This window comes from Oryzias latipes, chromosome 24 (genome assembly GCF_053564925.1).
Source record: "Oryzias latipes strain Hd-rR chromosome 24, Olatipes_Hd-rR_3.1".
In the NCBI taxonomy this organism is placed as follows: Eukaryota; Metazoa; Chordata; class Actinopteri; order Beloniformes; family Adrianichthyidae; genus Oryzias; species Oryzias latipes.
In genome coordinates, this window is record NC_136260.1 from 21,174,986 (window position 1) to 21,195,791 (window position 20,806).

At 38.9% G+C, this 20,806-nt stretch overlaps 1 protein-coding gene across 38 annotated transcripts in view; it reads right to left on the reverse strand.

Moving 5' to 3' along the window:
* The window catches only part of nrxn3b (neurexin 3b), a 330,206-nt gene that overhangs the window by 219,555 nt on the left and 89,845 nt on the right, over positions 1-20,806 (reverse strand). For 22 of the 38 annotated variants that reach the window (XR_013654201.1, XR_013654205.1, XR_013654202.1 and 19 more), the window contains 2 exons: positions 2,794-3,095; positions 1,533-1,577 (listed from right to left, as the gene is read on the reverse strand). Coding sequence is in view for 30 of the 38 variants with exons in the window: in XM_078943172.1 (XP_078799298.1) it covers positions 1,533-1,577; positions 2,794-3,095 (347 nt within the window). In the remaining 8 variants the exon portion in view is untranslated. Of the gene's footprint in view, positions 1-1,532; positions 1,578-2,790; positions 3,096-20,806 lie in introns of all 38 variants that reach the window. The other 16 variants (XR_013654204.1, XR_013654206.1, XR_013654203.1 and 13 more) reach the window with 3 other exon arrangements.

The following is a 20,806-nucleotide window of genomic DNA, read 5'->3' on the forward strand; positions in this document are numbered from 1 at the left end:
CTGTTTTTTTTTTTTTTTAAAACACACTTCCTTCCTTGGTCTGCATTGGAAGAGAGCTTTTAAAAACTTTTTTAATTAGAATCCACACTGCAGTTTTTATTTGTATTTTATTTTTGTTGTTCTGTACCCTAGAGAAATTGTTTTGGACCAGACAGCGTTTGGATTTCTGTTAATGCTAAAGGATTCACAGGACAGGTAAAGAAAATATGGCACAGGCATATTTTCTTTATCTTCGATGGGGGTAAGAATGGATCCTAGGTTTGACTATAGAACTTCAGGTTGGGGGGAGGGTTAGTACAATGTTCAAACCAAGGACAAATTTATTCCACTTGTCTTAGGTTTCGGGATTTAACTCTTACTGCAGACACACATGTACAGTACATCTATTAGCACACCCACAAACACTCTCACGCTTTCCACTTGTGCACACCTTCATTCTGGCACCAACATCCACTCTCGTTCACAGATTCTACATATATAAATCCACACACATGCAAACAAAGGGAGGTTTTATTCACACCACACTGATGTGCAAACCAAGGGCATGACTCTTAGAAGGTAAAATTAAACACACTTTACTGGACATGTGATGAAATAGGTGGGTCGGTAGTACAATTCACATCTGGGGCATGCAACACAGGGTAAAAATTCTCATGCGCAATCAAGGTCAGGGTCCGTAGTCAAACACATTCTTAGAACAGCAGAAGCTGATCTCAGATCGAAGGTAGGGTCGGTGTCCTTGGACCAAACCGATCCTAGATCAGTGTGCATGTTCTTCGAAGTGTTTGCATATGGGCCCGTAGGTTAACGAACTTAGCACCAACACACAAACAACTTTCACCAGCATGCTACAAATACACACAGGGAGGGGGAAAGTGAGTGATGGGTGAAAAGTGAGTTGATGAATTAGAGTGTTAGTGGTTATTGTGGATGGCAGGGTTATATGACCTCAGGATGTGACAGGTCAATGAAGTGTGGGCATGCCATGCGCCATAGTGACTTGGAAACAACTGTCAGAGCTCCCGCAATGAAGGCAAAGGGTCGCCATTTTTTTTTTTTTTTTTTGGTAGCTTCTCTTGAAGGGCTCGGTGTCGAGTTTACCATCTTGGGGATTGTGGTAAGCTTCTGTCAGTTCTGGACGACAGTCCTCACAAAAAATGGGGACTTTTGTGTGAAAAAAAAGAAAAGAAAAAGTAAGTTGCCCCCCGGCAAAGGCAACAAGGTCAAATTGTTATTTTTATTTCTTTAACAGGTTGGAAATCTGCTGTAATGTGTAGGAAACAAGAAGAAAAAAGTAAAAGCCAAGGTGAAAAAAAACAGAATGGGGTATTGTGGGGTAAAGAAGGGGTTGTCGGCAGGTCAGGGGTAGAAATTGAGAAGAAGCGAAGAAAGAATTGCCTGGTAATACAAACCCATCTCCTCATTTTTTGATAAGAGTGTCTAGGATGGAACTCAAAGAGAACGAATAAAAGAAGAGAGGGGGAGGGGACACACGGCAAACCCAAAAAAAAGACAATAAGAATGATATCTACCAGACAATGTAGTTTGTTTACCATAGCGTGTCCAATGCCTGATTGCTTTCCAGAAAAAGGGGAAGAAAGGAAATCAACAGAATAGTGAACAAAAAAGGTTGTTAATAAGGAATGGTAAAAAACAAACCAAAAAAAAAAAACTAAAGCAACAATGAAGAATTAGGATGTTAGTTAGTACATTAGTTGGTTAGATACTGGTTAGTCGTAAAAATGGCTTTAATCATGAATGAGTTAGTTGAGGATAAACAATACATGATTCGTCGGAAATCCATTGGGCCATCCTGGGCAAATTTTTAGCATCAGTCCTGCATGATGAAAAAAATCTGAAGATACTGGTACGTATCTTTCAATAACAACTTGCAAAGGGTGTGTTGGATTTCAACAAAACCTGTATTGTTTTTCCATCTTTGGGTCTAACAAAGTGTGTCTTTCAAAGAGGAAAGAAAAAACTGCGAAAGTCAAACCTATAGAGAGTCCCAGGTAAGCAACCCTTCAATCAAGACTAATTTTATAACCCCGGAACTGTCTTAACCTGTTCGTAAATCACAAACTGCTGAAGCGACGTCTGGTAAGGAGGGTCAGAAAATTGACACTTACTTGTTGTGCTGATTTGAAAGCAAAACTAAATGCCATCTTACCTGACAAACTAAAGGTCGACTGAGACAAGAACAAGCCTGCATTGACAAGCTGGAGTTACTACAATACACCATTGAGCCTTCAGATTGTTTACTCTATTTTTAAGTCTTGTGTGGACTTAAATGGTTCATTCAAACTATATTTAACCACATAAATCAAGCTAACTCCTAATCTCAATAAGATTCTACTAAAAAAGTATATAAACATGTTCAAAACCAACAGGACAGCCACAAATTTTAATAGAAATATCAGCTTGGCATAGTTTAAAGAAAAATATCAAAAATACAAGATATGCCAATAAAATAAGCGAGAATGTAAAACCCAGCAAAAACAAATCGTAAAATCCTTCTCCTGCTTGTACTTCCATTGGATTTTGATGAGATAAAACAAGACAGTGAATACAAATAAAAAGAAAACAAACAAAAAAATATGTCATCGTTGAGATAATACGTTGTGTATCTCCTTAATGTTTCTGAACTGAGGCAATGGAATGGCAACCAATCAGAAAAGAAAGTGACAATCTTTATGGAAGCTTCGTCTCCAAAGCTCTTGGAATCAGCAAATCTGCAGCAAAAAAAACAAAGAAAATTCATCTCCACACTCTTTCACTGTTGTCTACGACTACCTGTCTCAAGTTGCGTGTCACTTTGATGTTGTGCCAGGAGTTGTCATTGAATTTTCTGTTGACTGGCTCAACGATGGCCTCAAAAGCCCCGGAGCCCAGATTGATGACGAGGGAAACTGCCCCATCTTTCAGCGCCAGGTTGACATAGTCAGCAGATTTCCCAGTGTGGAGAAGCAGGCCGTTGCGTTGCCAGGTCTTGAATGACAGTGTGATTTCGTCACTGCTGCTCTGAATGGGGTTCTGGGACAAGTCGTAGCAGAAGTACTCGGAGCCACGGAAAGTGGCCACATTTTCTTCTCTCACTGAAACGACAAAGGCAAACAACCTTTAGGTTACTCAGCCGTAAACATGTTAATAAAAAAACGCTCCCAACTACGAAAGCAATCTCGTTTTAAACAGAAATGAGCAGGAGCCCACACACACATTAAACTGCTCACCATAATTAGAGGTGCAGAGATCTCATTATTCACCTGAGATCATAAAATCCTCCCAGTATGACTGGATTTGGGTTTCACATACAGACTGAGACAGACAAGAGTGCTTATGATGGAACACTATTCCCTGCTAATGGCGCACATAAATCAAACACTGTCTGATTTAAGAGTTCTATATCACTGCTGTTGCAAAGTGGCTTCCTGAGTACTTGTACTGTCTATAGGCAGGTAGAGTAGGGTGAGCCTGAAGGTTCAAGGAGAAGAGCAAAAATAAAGATGCTGATGAAGAAAAAAACAAGTGGGTCAAGGTGTCTAAAGCCAGTTATTAACACTTTCACAATGATTTATGCTTCGGTCACAACTACCCTTTTGGGTGGATGTGGGCTGTCTGGGTACAGGGTATGCTGGTGGCTCGAACAAAATGTAAAAATTGAATACCACTCGGTGAGCCAGTAAAGTTGTGCATACAGCTTAACTGTCAGAATTTAAGAAATTAGACCATCAAAGCGTCATTTGCCTGGGTGTCCTACAGGCACAAGCGATTCACATACACACTCCATGCTTGTAGAATTTGCACACGGTCAGTAAGAAGTAAGTGCACACATCTTACTAAGTACCACCAGAGAGTGGCATAAGGGTTCTGTACGACAGCATCACCCGTATGTCATAAGTGCGAGTAACTTCCATTAGCCTTACAACTACTTCAGAAAACACTTGTCACACACACAACAATGGTACATTCCATTTTCATGATGTCCATTAAGGTGGCCATATCAGCCTCAAGGGAACTGCAAGACACGCCTGCCGCACCTGTCAGCGACCCGGACAACCCAAAAGTGGGCAGCACCTGTACAGGTGAATGTGACTAAGGCATTATGGTATTTAATTTGGTTTTGGGTCATCATGGTACATTAAAAAAAGAGTGCTTAGTTTCATGTATTCTATTCCCACATTTACCAGAACTATGCTTTTGTGTTCCTGTACTCGGTAAATTTAAAATATAAGTCAAGGATGAGAGTTTTCAGCTGAGGTTTTTAAGTGGAGAGAAGTAGGAGAATTTGAACACCGCTACAGGTCGGAAGTATGGGGAAGCTGTAGGATGATGAGATGCTGTTTTGGTCACAGAAATTCTAGTCAGCTTCAAAACCCAAACCTTCAAGTGACACTCAGAAGCAAGTGGAAACAGTACCAGAGACAACAAAGAGGCAGCGAAAGCCCTCATTCCTGTGGCAGCAGAATAAATAGAAACCCTTTATCAACACTGAAACAGCACAGCATGGAGGCACAGGAGTTTACATTCAAGGCACCGCTTCATGAATCTTCATTGGATCCAATCTGAGAAAATGAAGTTTCATCTACATTTGCTTTGCTTTCATTTATTTTGAATATAAAATGAACAATGAAGATTGAATAAATGAAGTGCCGCCATTGATCAAAATATATGTCAGTTCCACCATTCCTGCCGAAGTCATTTTTTTTCCAAAAGTCTGTCAGATGTTTAATCAAATATTGATAAACAACTCCACTATGAAGCTCAGTGCTGCAGCCGGTGTCATTTACATCTGGACTAGTGTAGCCAAACATTAAAGAAAAAATATGAGATTGATGTAATTATCGTTCTTGTGGGCACGCTTGCACAAAGGTCTTTGTTAGTGCTGATGGAGCAGATTTTTTTTCAGAGGTGGTAGCTTAAACAAACTTCAGAAACTGGATCTTGTCTGCTTTTCCAGGTATATAGCTTTGTCATGGCAGTTCAGGGTATCTATCCAACTACCTAATGAAGCTAAAGAGCACATACTAATCAAATTAAATAGGTTTATGAGGTTTGAATAAAAATTCTTTTTTTTTTAAGTTTTGTTGACCTTTGACTTTGGGAAGAGGCCACCCTCAAAAGTTTTCTAAAATAAAAACCTTAAGCACCAGCTACAAAATTAAACTCATCCAACGGATTCCGATCTATTGTGTTCTAATTCCTCAGGCAGAATGTGGAAGCTAGTTGAGAAAAATGTTGAAATTATAAGTATTAGATTTTGAACAGTGTTAGTGTTGCAATCTTGCAAATTTGGCGTTCCTTTACATTTTCTTACTGAAATGTTGTGAAAATGTAATACATGAATCTGTGGCTCAAGCTAAATGAAATAATATGGCATATGATATTTCGATATTAGGACCAAATTAAGGCGTGGTTCATAAAAAACTTCAGTTGTCAAGAAAAATGTATTTTTGCCAATCCATTTAAAAAATACAGAAACATATTCATCACCCCCAGGCGACCCAAATATAAAATGGTTGCTATTGAGACGAAACCTAAAGAAAAGCCGCCAATTAAAAAAAGAAGAAGTGACAGAGTGACCGAGGTGGCAGGGGCAGAGAGGAAGAAATGGAGCCGTGAGGATGGGCCCTAAAACGCCACTAGCTGCTTTAATTTGTTGTTGTGTTACATTACTCCATAGTAATAATGGACAGTTATTTACTAACAGGCTTAGTATAAGCCAACTGAAAGGTTTTTTTTTTATGTTACATGCTTATGGGCAAATAGAAAAAGTACTTTTTCTAAATAACTGTATTTGTTTTTTTATCGTTTTGTAATACGCAGATCATTCATCGCACGGAAACAAAACCGTGACCCAGATATTGAGGTTTGAACCAGATTGTGCTGAAAGTGAATTATTGCATCCCTAGTCGTAATGAAATCCTGATCAGAGCTCGGTTGCATATTTCTTGTGATTTGCAGTTTTTTTTTCCAGATTTTTCAAAGTATGTTAGTTTTGAAGGTTTGACAACATGCAGTTTTTTTTAAATGACCACTGGGGGCGCTCAAGGGAAGTTCATCTATACTTCTCTAATGTGTATTAAAACTAGGCCTGCACAATATACCGCAAATTTATCGTTATCGTTATCGTTATGGCAGCCTGAAATAGTGAACAAATGAAATAAATCCCGTTAAGCATTTAACCAATCGGAAGGACCCGTTTACCTTGTTGATCAGTCAGATGAGCCCTTTTATGTTTGATGTTTGCCTCCTACGTCGACAAGGGTCATTTGGAGTATAACTTTTAAACTGTTGCAGTGAAATGTAAATTATGTTTTTGGTTGTTTGGCTATTTGTTTATATACCGCAAATTATATCATTATCGCAATATTAATCACCAATATCGCATATCGCGGGTTTTCCTCATATCGTGCAGCCCTAATTAAAATCATATATCTCTCTTATTAGTTGTTTATTACTACTATTAGTTGTTTAGTTACTGCTAAAAAGTGTACTTGTGTTACATGAGTGGTATAATAAAATACATGACTTATAAAGGGTTACCAAACATAACATGTTTCACAGATGAGTAATACATATTCAGAAACAATCCTACAATTGCTTCTTAATTACTCAACTATCAAAGAAACATTGCTTTTCGGAATAATGGAGAAAGCAAATTGATATATTATAATATTTGCACACCTCAGCAATATCAAGTTTCTGGTAAGTGTATACTGATCCATAAAAGTGGAGAAACACATTGCCTGTTGAGACATGTTGTGCACAGATCTGTGGTTTCATATCGATCATGCAGCTGAGTCGTTTTTCCTGACTTTTCGCCAGAGTCATCAATATTCCATTTGTGTGCGGCTTCGGCCAAGCACTGGGAGCTACAGTTCGATTTCAAAATCCACTGGAAGCAATTAGCTCCTTCATTATCATCAGCCATTGACTAACCTAACCCCTCCTCCCCCAACACACAGACTTGCTGTGCACATCCATGCTGTCTGATTTCCTCTATTCCTCCTGAGCCCTTAAACCCCTCACGGGGTTCTCTGGTCTCTAACCTTCTGCCACCTAAAGGTCACTGCAGACAGCAATGTTTCATACTAACAGGGGAGAAAAGAGTCCTGATAAATAATCAAATGTGTTTAATAAAAGGTGAACAGACACTGGTAAGGTGGAGAATAAACAGCTGCACAATTGGCCTTGATGCAAGCCCACAAAAACTTGTTTAATAAATTAAATTTAGGCCTGTAAATAAAACATTAACTGGAAAAATGCAGGTTTGAGGTACATTTGTTAAGTTTGCAACAGTGAGAGATACCATCTGTTTTTAGCTATAGTCTTTCCTGAGGCAAAGTCAAGGACAAAGATCGCTAAGGGGTTGCAGCCTCACTCCACATTGCCGAGGAGCAATCAGGCCTTTTTGTTCTTCATCTGATCTTTCAACTGTTCTTGATCTGAGATGAGCAACGAAAGGTCTCTGAGATCAACCTTTAAAGTCCAATTGTCCTAAAGAACAGAATCCTGTGAGAACATGACCTGCATGACTGAGAATCTCTAGAGAATCAGGCTCATTCTCAGCTTTTCCTTTCAGAAAAAGTAAGAAAATGATTTGAAAGAATTATGAGACGTAGTAAAAGTGAAACATGTGCAACCTAAGGACTCAGTGGTGAAATCACTGATAAATTTGGAGCAATAAGGTTGACATTACTCTTCAAAGGTAGCCACATATTGAAGAAACTTGTGAAATAATTTGTCAAAGTTACTAAAGTGACAAAAATAAAAACCAAGCTTACTACGGTGCAGATTTCTTTGAGAAGCATTGAAGAAGCTGTGTAGAGCTTTTCCTGACCAAAAACCGCATTGAACGGCTTTTTTTCTCTCGACAGCTTAAAAAATGTCACACGACGTAACCAAGAGGTTAAAGTGAATAGTCATTCCGGCACGTCTTTTCTCATCTATTATTTGGTGTATCACCGTGGGCCTGCGACGGTCGAGCTGTAGGGGGCTGCCTTTGATGCTGGCACTCCCAGACTGGGATGGGAAGAGTGACAAAGATGAAGGCAAAGAGAGCATATTAAGCAGAATGTAAACAAAAGTGACAGACGTGAAACCAAAGAGAGTAAGACAAAAGGAAGCCAGAGGTAGTGATGGAGAGCGACGGCAGAACAACTGCAGAGTGTGTTGAGGAGCGAAGGAGCACAGAGGCTTAAGGAGGAAAAGAGAGGCTCTCACAATGGCTCTTTAGGGAAGTAAGGAGACACTGTGAGTAAAAACAGGCAGAGGAGAACCATCCCTCTGCTCTGTGGCTCCATTTGACTAAAGCCGACGACAAACCGCCAAATACCTAACCTTGTTTCCCAGCTTTCATCTCACCAAAATCCCACAAAAACAAGCAAATCAAACACATTCTAATTGGATTTTCTCACTCAGAGGATCACTCTGACAACATCCCCAGTGAATGGCTTTTAAAATGAATGCCTAAGAACTCGGTTTTCAAAGTTTCTGGAGAGATGGCTGTGTGAAAAAGGAGCATTTAGAGTTTAGACGCCATCATTACCCTTTGAAAAACTACAACCTCATTGTGTTGCATCTTTTATCAAGCATATGAATAAGAGAAAAGCCCTGTAAACGTCAAAATGTTTCAAATGATAGAAGCTTCTGCACAATGAAATTACACTGACACATCTTTCCTGTGACCAGTGGACACAGAGTCAAGCAGATGGCTTTCACTGAAATAGAATTTCATCAATGTCCTCATTGATTCAGTTATTTCTGTAAGAGAGCTGCAAACACAGCAACTGCTGTTGTTGGTTGGATAAGCCCCCTTGAGTTGTTACAGAGCAAAAGTTTTCCATGTGAATTAGACCTCCAAATATGGATTGCTGAATGGTTCAAAGGTGTTGGCTGAGAGAAAGTGAGCTCACTGCATTCATGCTCAGACTAGCGAAGAGGCTGGTTAGAAATAGCCCATCTGTTCTCACAAATGTTCTTTTTATGCAAGTCTAAAAACACGTTTTCTGCAGGCACATTACTTTATGCTGCACCCATTGTGAAACAGAGCATGTAAAGTAGATAAAATGGGAAAAATTACAATACTTTACACACTTTACACTTTGAACTTTACAAATATATTGCTAAACAATTACATTGTCATTTTGTGAAGATTGTGCACTTTAGTTTGGCTTTTTGCACTGCAAAAAAAAAAAAAAAAAAGAGCAAAAAGCCAAACTAAGAGCAAAAGGCACTGGGATGGTTTGGACGTGTTGAAAGAATGGATAGGGAGCGATTGGTGAAAAAGGTGTACGAATCTGATGTGAGTGGAGTGAGAATGAGAGGAAGACCGCGAATGGGATGGACAGAGGGTGTAAAAAGAGCGCTAAATGCAAGAGGGATGACCGTGGTGCAGGGGAGAGAGGCTGCTCAGGACAGGGATGGGTGGAGAGAGTTTGTGTATGAATGAATGGATGGGTGTGGTAGAGGTCTGGTCTTGGGATGAAGCGGCGAGGGGAAACCAGCCTTGGCTGAGGTCCTGCTGTGGAGGAGCCCACACTGGGCTGTGCAGCTGACCCTGGTGCAGTGTGGTGTGGCTTAGACCAGGCTTTAGACCAGTCACACACACACACACACACACTGAAGGAGGAGGGTTTAGGGAAGAGAAGGAAGGCTGTAAGAATGGGTGCCCTGTCTAGGCTACCCCACTTTGGTGGGACACAGCCATATAGATAGATAGTTTGGCTTTTTAATGACATTTCTTTAGTTCTTGTAGTATTCTTTTTTTTTTTAAGTTTTTTTTTTTTTTTTTTTTCAGAATAGAGTGGATTCATAAATAGTCTGAGGGTCAGGTTGGGAGGTCTGGGGACCCAAAAATGCAGAGACAGGATTCCAAGGCTAGGGGTTTATTAAACTAACAAAAAGTGCTGCTGAACAGGAAAACAAAACCAAACTTACTGTGGGCAAAACATGAACACATGGGAGAAGGGAAGAGGTCGTGGAACAGCACAAGAGGAAGGCAGAGACAAGGCTTACTGTAAATACAAAAAGGACTGATAAGACACAGGTGAACATGATCAGAAGAGATTGGGACCAGGGAAGTAAAACTCAAAAGCATGACAAAACAGGAAACCTTCCAAAATACGAAAGGAAACAGAACTCAAACATGACAGAAACAAAAGGAAGCCAAAACTAAGGCAAAGACATCCAAACCATGACACTTCTAATGTTATTTTCAGAAATTGGTGAAATTATATTTGCCGTTAAAGCATGTGTCAGCATTGCTTAAAGAATACTCCACTACATAGTTTTAGTAGTTAAGAAACTTAGGTTGTATCTCTTCCTCTTTCCAACAACACTTGTCCAGATCCCTTAGTTAACAAATTCTTTGGAAATAGAACTTTAAAAATTCAGCGTCTTGGGCTGCAGCTGTCTATTCTATGTTATATTTCAGCTGGCTTGCTCTTCTATTAACTGTTTTGATATAAGGAAAGCCATGAGGTTTCACTTGGCAAGCTCAAGCAAGTCAGCAAAATGAGTTTTAACTGCAAATCCTGAAAAACATTTTAAGATATTTGGTCAGTGAGAATATATTTCTTGAATGCTCGGCATTAGTTTGAAAATGGTTGAAAGCATCCCCGTGGCAACGTGCTGTGACATGCCCGCCGCTGTGAGTGTGTGTGTTTGTGCAGCCAAAGCTCCTTGTTTGCTGCTGAGGGTGAAGTCTCCATGGAGTAACTGATGAGGTCTGGAATGACAGCAGAGGAGGGCTGAGGGAGTGAGTGGCAGACGTGAACGATGGAGGGTGTCTAAAGCACGGGGGCAGGCGCCTGAGCTTCGCTCCCATCAACGGAGGAAATTGTGCGGAGCGAACACTGGAATGAGGATGAGGAGGCTTAGAACAGGTGTGCAAGGGCAAGAAGAAGGAACGCCGTGTCAATAAATGAGAAGAAAAATGTTTCAAAGAACACTTCATTTTTTGTTTTAGCTTTGAGTCGTAAAAGCAAAAGAAAATTAAAGAAACATAAAAAAGTTTAAGCCTTAGTTAGGAAAACCGCGATGAAAAAAAACATCTGTTAATTTACGATTTACGTCTATTTCTTTTTTCAAATCTCTTTTCCTTCTTTGATTTTATTCTTCCTCCTTTGAGTTCAAGGCTGTCCAGTTCTACCTTTAGGGTTTCACGGTATGCTCTAGCCTGACTGATAGGCTGTAAAATGTGGACACAGCAATCATGAACCTTTTCCTTTTCCAAATGAAAGTAAGCATGGAATACAATGGAGTCATCAGTAGTCTAAACTGTTTCCCTCTACAATCAAACAATCTCTGACAGTATGTCTCCTGAATGCCGACCATTGCATCAGCCTGACAGCTGCCAACCTCGATCAAAATAGAAAGTGATGGCAGAGAGTGCTGCATTGGTTTCATATTCAGCCCTCTGCAGAAGCAGAACATTGCATTGCTTCATCTCTGTGGATTTGCAAGTTATTTGTTTTCATTGCCCACCTGACAGATTATACATTTGGCTATAAAAACTGCTCTTCCATAGGTCCTAGGAATAATGTTATTGCGTTCCTCCACAGATAATAAATGCATTCCTTCTAAATGTCTGCAAAGTGTTACTCAATAGTAAGCAAACATGTCAATAAGGTAAAAGATTGCCTGTAAATTTCCTTCATTTTTCTGTGTATGACCATTGATCGTGCCTGTGTATACGGCGATTCCTTCTGAACAGAGGCTTGCTTCATGAAACCAGCCCTCCACAGCGTGTCAATCACCCAGAATGGCGCCACCTTATTGGCTATTATCTCTCCTGTCAGGTGGCGGGCTGTGGCTCTCGCTCGCCACATCAGTCTCTGTCAGTTCTGCTGCTTGTGGATGGAGCCGTGAAGCGTGACGCCGCTCGCTACTCTTATCATTACTTAAAGTGGCAGATGCTGCTTCAGCACAAGCTTCCAACAACAAACGAGGATCTGCTACTTTCCTCACATTATAATTACACTTCTAGATCTTTAATCACTTCTTCTCCATTCTTCTCAGCACAATAAGGAAAGCATGACTCTTTCTGACTAGACGTCGATTCATTAATCATCATCTGCTTGATATTTGTTTTATGTATGACACTTTAAAAACCATTTTTTAAATGAGGTTTAATTTACATGCTGTCTTGGCTTTGGCAGCCTCTGAAGTTGTGAGATACTGACATGAGACGACATGTTAAATGTCACCAAACAAGCCCCCAAGTTCTGATATTTGGATGCCAGAGATCAAAGATGACATGTTCCCCTTTAGGCGATGTGCAAACCATGATATAATGCCGTCATGTACATTTTCTGCAGGAAAGAGGTAGAAATCCTACTATTATCATTTTTTTAAAGACACAAACTTTCACACAGAACAAAATTCGCACATGTCCGTTTCTTCAATGTTTCGTCTATGTACATATGCGATCAGAGGTCCTGCGGTGAGTTTTGAGCTTTGGGCGGCGTGTGAAGGTCTGGCTGTGCCACGTTTTGGGTGTGAATTTTTCAGAGTTCAAATATATAAACTTTAAGGAAAAAAACGCGTCAACCAATCAGGGACTCAGCTTTGGCCTATATGACGTGCTGATAACGTAATCAGCGGGTCGAATCAAACCAAGATGGAGGAGAATCTCATCTTTCTTTTTCTGAACTTTACAATGTTTTTCTTACTTATACGGAGGCAATAACAAACGAGTTTTCTAATTTTATTCTTTTTTTAAATGGTTTTCCTCCTCGGATTTATGCGGGAAAAAAAGTCATAAAACTGGGACACAGAGAGACGGAGGTAAGCTGAGCGGTCAAAATAGATAAATTTAAACATTATCCGTGTCTGTATATCTCATATACAGTCATAGTTTCCATGAAGCGATAAGGCGAAAAACATTTGAAGGTAGCTCCTCCCACACACTTCAGAAGCATAAAGTTTATGGACGTATTTTTTAAAAAGTAGCGTAATTTGATGCGCAACAAAAGAGAGGCAACCAACGCAACTTTGACCATTGAATCCTGTTTGGTGTGAACGTGTTATAATGTTTTTTTTTTCCCATTGGGCAGGAAATGATCATAAATACCATCCTCTTGAAGGGGGGTCTAAGGGCAGGGATGCCAGTTTAGATTAGTCTGATTAGTTAAAGTTTTAGTATTTTCCTATTGAATTCTATGCATTGATGATCCTTTTTGATTGTGTGTTTAACTTACAAGAATTACGAAGCCCACTGAGACGACTGTTGTTGTGAATTTAGGCTATATAAATAAAATTTAATTGAGTCAATTGAATTGGTAACGTGTGGTTTGCTTTCACACTGCACATTCAAAAGTAGACCAGCCACCAAAAACAAGCTTTTTGTTTTTTATAGTTCTTACTCCATTTATAGGCAATAACAATTCTTATAGGTTCATTTTTAGCGTTTTGCTAGATCAGGTCTGCAGTGAATGTATCCTCAATGAAACAGTACAAAACTGATGTTTGCCATTTCTGCCCATCATGGGATTCAAACGTGTAACTACAGCTCAAGTATTACAGTATCCATCAAATAATATATACACTTTGATATTCTGCAACTTTTCCATACTAAAGACATAATACTGACCCATTGAGGAAGTTGCATCTGATTAGATACACACTTTTTAAGATGATCAACTTGTTATTAGTTCCTTATTAACATCAGTTTGCATGTTCACCATAAGTGAAGCTATGGCGCAATTTCTATAAGGAAGGTCTACCTCACTCCCAGGTATGCTGGGTTGTTACGTCACTCTACATGCCATTTTCATTTTGAACCAACACTTAAATAGCTCGCCTTATTCTCAGCCAATTAAAATCACATTTTCAGCCTTTAAATTCAGGAATAGTTCTCCCGTTCCCTATTAAAATTAACATTTCACCTTCATTTTGAGTGATAACAATTTCAAGTTAAACATATCTAAAGCAAACAACAGAAACATTGTTTCCCTTGTTCTTAAAATGCAGTCCATAACGTTGCACATATCCTTTAAATACAATGACTGTGACCGTTTGCAGCACTCTCACTACACATTTTTGGGTTCAAACAAAGGGACACTATAAAAATAGTTTGATTGACATGTATTTTTTTTTCTGGTGTTGCTTTTACATTCAAACTTTAAATACAATCCATAATATTTGGAGATGTTTTGGTGCATATTAGAGGACAAAGAGCAACAAGAAAGCCCCTCTTGCAATAGCTGCTGGGTTGGTGTTTACCAGCACTTTGTTCTTATATTTCCTGCTCCCTTTTTTAAGCACGATTTTTCAAGTGAAATATTACTCCATTTGAGATAAGAAGCTGCAACCTCTAGAAAAAAAAAAAAGACTAATGAGGTTTGGAAGGAAGTCCAGCAAAGCCCCTCTTCAGTACTTGAAAAGATTAGCGGGCATTCCTAGTGGAAGCTGAGGCCATGTAATATTTATTACCTCTATAACTTACCCTCCTGTGTACGGCAGGAACATTTAGTTGCAAGCAGGCAGGTGAGAGGTTAAAAGGGGAACAGCGGTGCCATAAAAGGGACAATGAAATAAATATGACTCACTCTAAAAAAGCCTTCACAGCCAACATAATCTTAGTGGGGAGGAAGTGTTGTGCAGAGGCACTTTGCAAAAAACTGTTCTTCTCAAACCTAAAGGACAACCTTATCTCGAGAGGCAGAAATTCACAAATGTTTTACTCTAAATCGTAAACGAACAACGGAAATGTGTTCCTGTTAAAAAACTTAGATAAATGTTATTTTAATAGAGCTAGAAATCTGAATCAGGGATGATTAAAAGGACAAACTAGAAAATTGAATTATTTAGTAGGTGCTTTTATCTAAGGAGATTCATGGGGAACCTAACAAGCACACCAGTTCTACTAAGAAAAATATACCAGCCACAAGTAAAAGCAGTGAATAGTTTATTTATTAAGAAAGTGAGCTATTGTTTTAAAAGAAATATGTATGTAGCAGCTGGGTTGCATGTGGAATTAGAAATTGCAGCCACTACTGTGGAACCACAGAGCTGAAGAGTTCAGCTGTGAAGAGTTTGCTGTGTGATCCAGGGACCACCAGCCTCTGATTGTTGGCAGAGCGCGGCGACTGTCTGTCAGAACTTTCAATCTGAATTCAATGAATATTTAAGACTGGATTTATTGAAATGAAAGAAAAACATCTGTGCGGCTTTAAATCCAGTCAGAACCAGTTTTAGCCTGTAGCCAAAACAATGTGTGACTCTCATTTGTGCGTCTTCCAGTGTGTGCAACCGTATCAGGCTTTGTGGTCCTGCAAGAGATAAGACTAAAAATAGATTATTCTCACCTTGCTCTGCTTTCTTCTCTTAACCTCTAACTGCAGAGCCAAGTACATTTAAGTAAGTAAATAAGGTACAAGCACAGGGACCAGGAAAAAGCTTTAGGTACAGAAAGTGCGTCATGAAACAGGCGGACAAACACAAAACCCAACCACTCGACTTTAAATCTCAACCTTTTAACATCTTTAAATAGTTTTAGTTCCTGTGTTGGCATTCTTTCAACTACCGTAACTTTTCAACACTTCATTTACGCAATTAACGAAATTCCAGACGATTCTGAAGCAGAGAAAAGCAGCCCTGGAACATTTTACAAACAGTGTTGGTGCAAAGTTGCTTTTCTAAATATCAAAATCAGCTGATTTCAAGACACACGCCAAATAAACAAATATGTTTTTAAAATGTTCTTGTGGCATTCTTCTGATAATGGAGCACATATTTAAAGAAAATTGAGCTTGAAATTCCTTTTCTGAGTATATCTTTATCCAAATCGTGGTGACTCAGGAGCAGAGGAAAACATGCAGTGTAAATAAAGGCCTGTAGCAATGACATAGGTTCCACAAACAAGCTCTGCTCCATTCTGCTGCATGCACTTGTAGATCACTTGTTTTGGCATCTGGCTCAAAACTGTATGGCTGGATATAGCTCCAATGTTGCTCGCCATTATCATTGCACCAGCACTTTTAGATTTGTCAAAAGAGCGTGCAAACAGATGGATGAAAGGAAGTAGAGGCGGGGTTACTCTGAACCACCAGCCCCACCCACAACTCAGAGATGAATATTTAACAAACTGTTGCTGCTCCGCAGAAACTGTCCTAGAAAACGACACAGGTTTTTGGAATTTCTTCCTAAAACGGCATGATAATATAATTAAAAGACCTCTGGCTGATGATCTGAGAGAGATCTGAGGATCAGAAGATGATCTGAGAGGATCTTTAAGTTAACGACTCTTCAAGGCCACCAAGAAGATGACAGGATAAATTACCAAAAAGGGGTTTGGAAAGAAGAGTATATGCGGTCAAGAGTATAAGACATAATGAGAAGGTAAACACTGAGATGCTTAAGTCAGCGTAGTACGACTTCAGACTTGTCATTCTGAACTCACGGACTTTTCAGCCTTGAGAACCATGCTTCCAATGAACACCATGCCCCTAAGTATTTCGTCTGCCTTTCTCTCCTTCTGTCACTTGAACTGTACACGTGATGCCATTTTATTCAACTCAACTGAGAAAAAAAGGGTCCCTTAGATGGCCTGGTCCTCTAAAAGCATCCCCTTTTGTCTCGTTCTCTAGCTCCGCTCTTCATTTTAACCTTCAAAGTACAAAGGCGTGGAACAAATGCCAAAGGGAGTGTGGCTAGCTTGATAACACACAAGGGAGCCCCTCTTTAACGTATCTGCCTCATTTCTATGACACCAAGGAAATTGCTGTGAAACGTATTGGTTTGTCAGGAAACAGTAAAGGTTCAACACAATGTACACAGTTTAAACTGAAGTTTTACACGCCTCAACCTTGAAAAACAGAATTTAAGATCACTTAAACTTTAAGATTAAACATTCTGCAAATGTTTGATTTTAAGGACAACAGAGCAGTGTCATTGTAAAATATTCAACTAAACTGACTATATACTGCAAGTAAAATTGACTGATGCACAACGAAAGAACAGCTTCAATGCCAGCAGATGACATGCCGCCTGCTAAAACCCATCGACAACACAGACTCAGACTTGATACAAACCTGCAATGAGGTCTGAGAGTGGAGTTTTAGAATCAGACTTAATATGTTTATACCTAAACATAATTGAACCAGAAACAAAACATCTCTTAAACAGACATGAGATGGTATACGATTCTAGACCATTAAGAGCAAAAAGTAGGAGGTTTGCAGCCTCTTTCGTTTTTCATACTGAGAAAAAGTAGGTAATAATGGCACATAAACATCCAAACATGCATTGAACCATAAATTTAGTATAATTTATCACAGCTGACTTTCAAACAGGTAGCGGCTGCGTACATAAAATGAGCAAAAGCCAAGGTCAAAGGCTTTGAATAAATTCTCAAGGCCGAGTTAGTGTTTATGCCGTTTACGTGCATATGAGAGAAGCTCCTTCATTCAACTTTCAGTTTTCATTTATGATCTATTAACTTGTACAAAGTGCCATACGCTCCCTGGCGCTCTGAAAATCAACAGTGAGGGGAGCGAGTGGAAGAAGGAAAAGGGCGTTTGGAAGTCGACCACACAGCTGCACAATTCACAGATCAGTGTGGTTCTGGTCTATGATGTGGCATTAAACACCCACATACAGTAAGAATAGAGTCAAGGAGGTTCATCCAACAGTCACATCAGGCATTTACGGCTGTAGATTTAGACTTTGGTAGCAGGGAATTCTTAGTTTTTTCCTATTCAAACCCAATAAAACATTGTGGTTTAGGTGATAAAATGAACACTTCTGTGTAAAGCAATGTTCACCCCGGCCTCAGTAAGTGCATTCAAGCAACCATTTCCAATAAAAAGTCTTATAAACATGCTTATATGTTCATTTCAAGCTTCTGCATTCAAAACTCTCGTATTCATATCTAAGCGAGTTTTTAAATGCTTTACATACAAAACTAGCGGCCACTAAATGTGCGTTGAAAGCTAAAAGCGACGTCACAATGCCACTGCATACATTTTGCGCATATTGCACAGATGAAGATTGGTCATATGTCAATATATGTAAAAAAAAGGGAGAAAGGTTGCGATCTTTACATGAATTTGTCATGGATGAACCGCATTAAAACCACAAGAAAACAAATAAGCCACGCAAGAAACATGTATCCTGAATCGTGGGCTGTTTATATGCAATCTATTAGCAATCTGTGTGTCAATTTTCGTATTTTTAACACCATAGATGAAATGTATGTGATGTAAAAATGTGTACATAAATGGAACATGCATGAAAAGTCTGTTGTGAATGCATTTTGAAAAAATACCCCACACTTACGTAAGTTATACATAATAATTGTGTATAAACTACATATAATAGTCATAATTGTGTAAATTTAGGACCCAAAATTTTGCTGGAAAAAAAAAGTCATGTTTCGCCCAAAACCCTTGACAGACATCTGTGCACATCAAAAAATGATAAACGCAAGAAACACTTATGAATTATGCTTATCACGCATGCATCTCGAAAGACCAAAATTTAATACGTAGAAAAAGTGCGAAATGTACGCAGTGGCTGTGTGCCACGGCCTTAAACCAGTGGAGCTTTCCAAATGTATGAAGAGTAATCATGGAGAAGAAATTAATAATTGCGGTTTATGTCCGGCCCAAATACTATGACACTATTCATATTGCGTTCAGCGCATTCTTGAACGCGCATCACATGTGTACGTAGCATAAAAGTCAAAGGACCTTGTTAAAGCTGGACATTAAAGTCTTTAAACCTTAACCGGAACCTTAGAGATCAATCACCTAACAAGCAGAAACACAGCCAGAATACCAGCACGTGTGACAGATGTGACAGATCCACGCCACGGCTCAGCGGTGAGCACATAATAGATGCTCTCCCAACTCAAATCCTTGAGCTCATCAGCATTTAAAGTAGGTCAGAATCGCCCCATTGTTGAGCTCAGTTTTAATACAGTAGATTGTGAGCGGGGCTTTGCAGACATCCTCGGGCATACACAGCATATGAAATCAGAAGAGGGGATTAAATGTCTTTAAACTGTAAAGCAAATGAAAGTGTGGATGCTTCAGAGTATAATCCCAGAAAAAGTTTTTTCCTTTTTTTTTTAGCAGTTATATGTACGCAAAAAGGCACAGAGATAAAAAATAAATGTAAAAAAATTGGTTCCCTAAATAAATTTCATTTTAAATGGATCTCATTTGTGTAAACAAATGGTCTTAATGTTGAGACCAATATTGAAACCGTATCTTCACCGTTATCCACTAATAGAAATACACGTTTCATTGACTCCCTTATGTTTATCTCCTGCAAATAAAAAGAGGGAGAATTGACCCAAAGTGACACATTTAAATTTTAATGAAGTCTGCTATATTTTCAGATTCTTGTAATCCACAAACACCAGAATAAAGACACAGACATCAAAGTTTAGTCCAGGTCGATCTGCTGCTTCTACAACAAAAACTGTACAAATCAAAAGGTGGGTTGAAAACCTAATTCAGTCAGATGAAGGAACGCTCTATTGTCTTTGAAGTGTTTGAGTAATACTTTTCTAAAACAAACTAAAAAGATATTAGAGTAAATCCTAACATGGTGTATCTACAACGGAGCATGAGGGCAATCATAAAAGAAGTGTTTCAACAAAACAACCAAACAGTCCCCTTTTTATTTTTGTTGCAGGACATCACTTTGCTCTACGATTCTTGTTATAGTTTCATTAGAATGCAACTTTCTTACTGTAAAAGCATAACTTTTTTCTTTAAAAGATTACAAGTTTACATTTCTTTTCTAGTGAAATGTTGACATATTTCTTGCACCACTTTATTCTTATTAAACTTTTTTTATTATAATTGTATGACTTTGTTCTTGTAAAATTTAGGCTTTTTTTCAAAATTGTATGTTTTTCTTATAATTTTAAAACTTTATTCTCGTATATTTTATCTATTTTCATTTTTGGTGGCCCTAATACACACCACTTTTACTGTGAGTAATTGTTTTTGGTTCTGTCTTTAGAAAATATCAATATTTTATGAGCATTTACGCTCTAAATCATACAATCCTTCGTCTGAAAACAGTAGTCAACGTTTTATGCTTTACTGTAGTTTATTTTTGAGAACTAAAAGTTTGTTTTTTCAAAATAAACTGCCTTAGAACTCCACGAGAGCAAAAGTGAAGTACAAATGCTGAGAAACTCAACAGAACTGGATGAAATGATGATGTTATGAGGTGAACCAAAAGAGCAGTGAGTTTAATTTGGTTAAAACACAGTGAACATCTTTAAACATCTATGAGATCTCACCACAGTTTGAGCTGTCAGAGTTGCTTTTGTGTCTTTCTTTAATCACAGCCTGACTGCATGGTGTTAAGATCATTGCTCTGCTGAGGCTATGCAATCTGTTGCAGAGGCGTTAGTGTGTTTTTGTTCTTCAAGCAGCTTGAGACTGAGCTTTTTCTGGTCAATATTCATTGTAACGAAACAAGAACTCCTCTGTCTGTGAAGGATTCCCTCACACAATGTGTATACCTGCTTAGAGTGGGTCATGGAAATAAGAAATGGCTGCTGTTGAAAATGTCAAAATCGTAAACTGTAATTGACACAGGAGCTGGCGAAGCAGAGAAATGATGACGAGGTTATTATCCAGGGCTAAGGAGGTAATCTCAGCATTTTCTTAAGCAAACACATGCCATGTAAAAACACTGCCAAGAAGAGAAAAAGCAAAGAGGGAAAATCAAATACCGGCTAAATCAACAAACTTGAAACAAGTGGTGCCATGAATATTCCTGTTCGCCCTCAAGGGTAGTGCTACCGTTTGCATTTAGGAATTCTTTTTATCCCTCT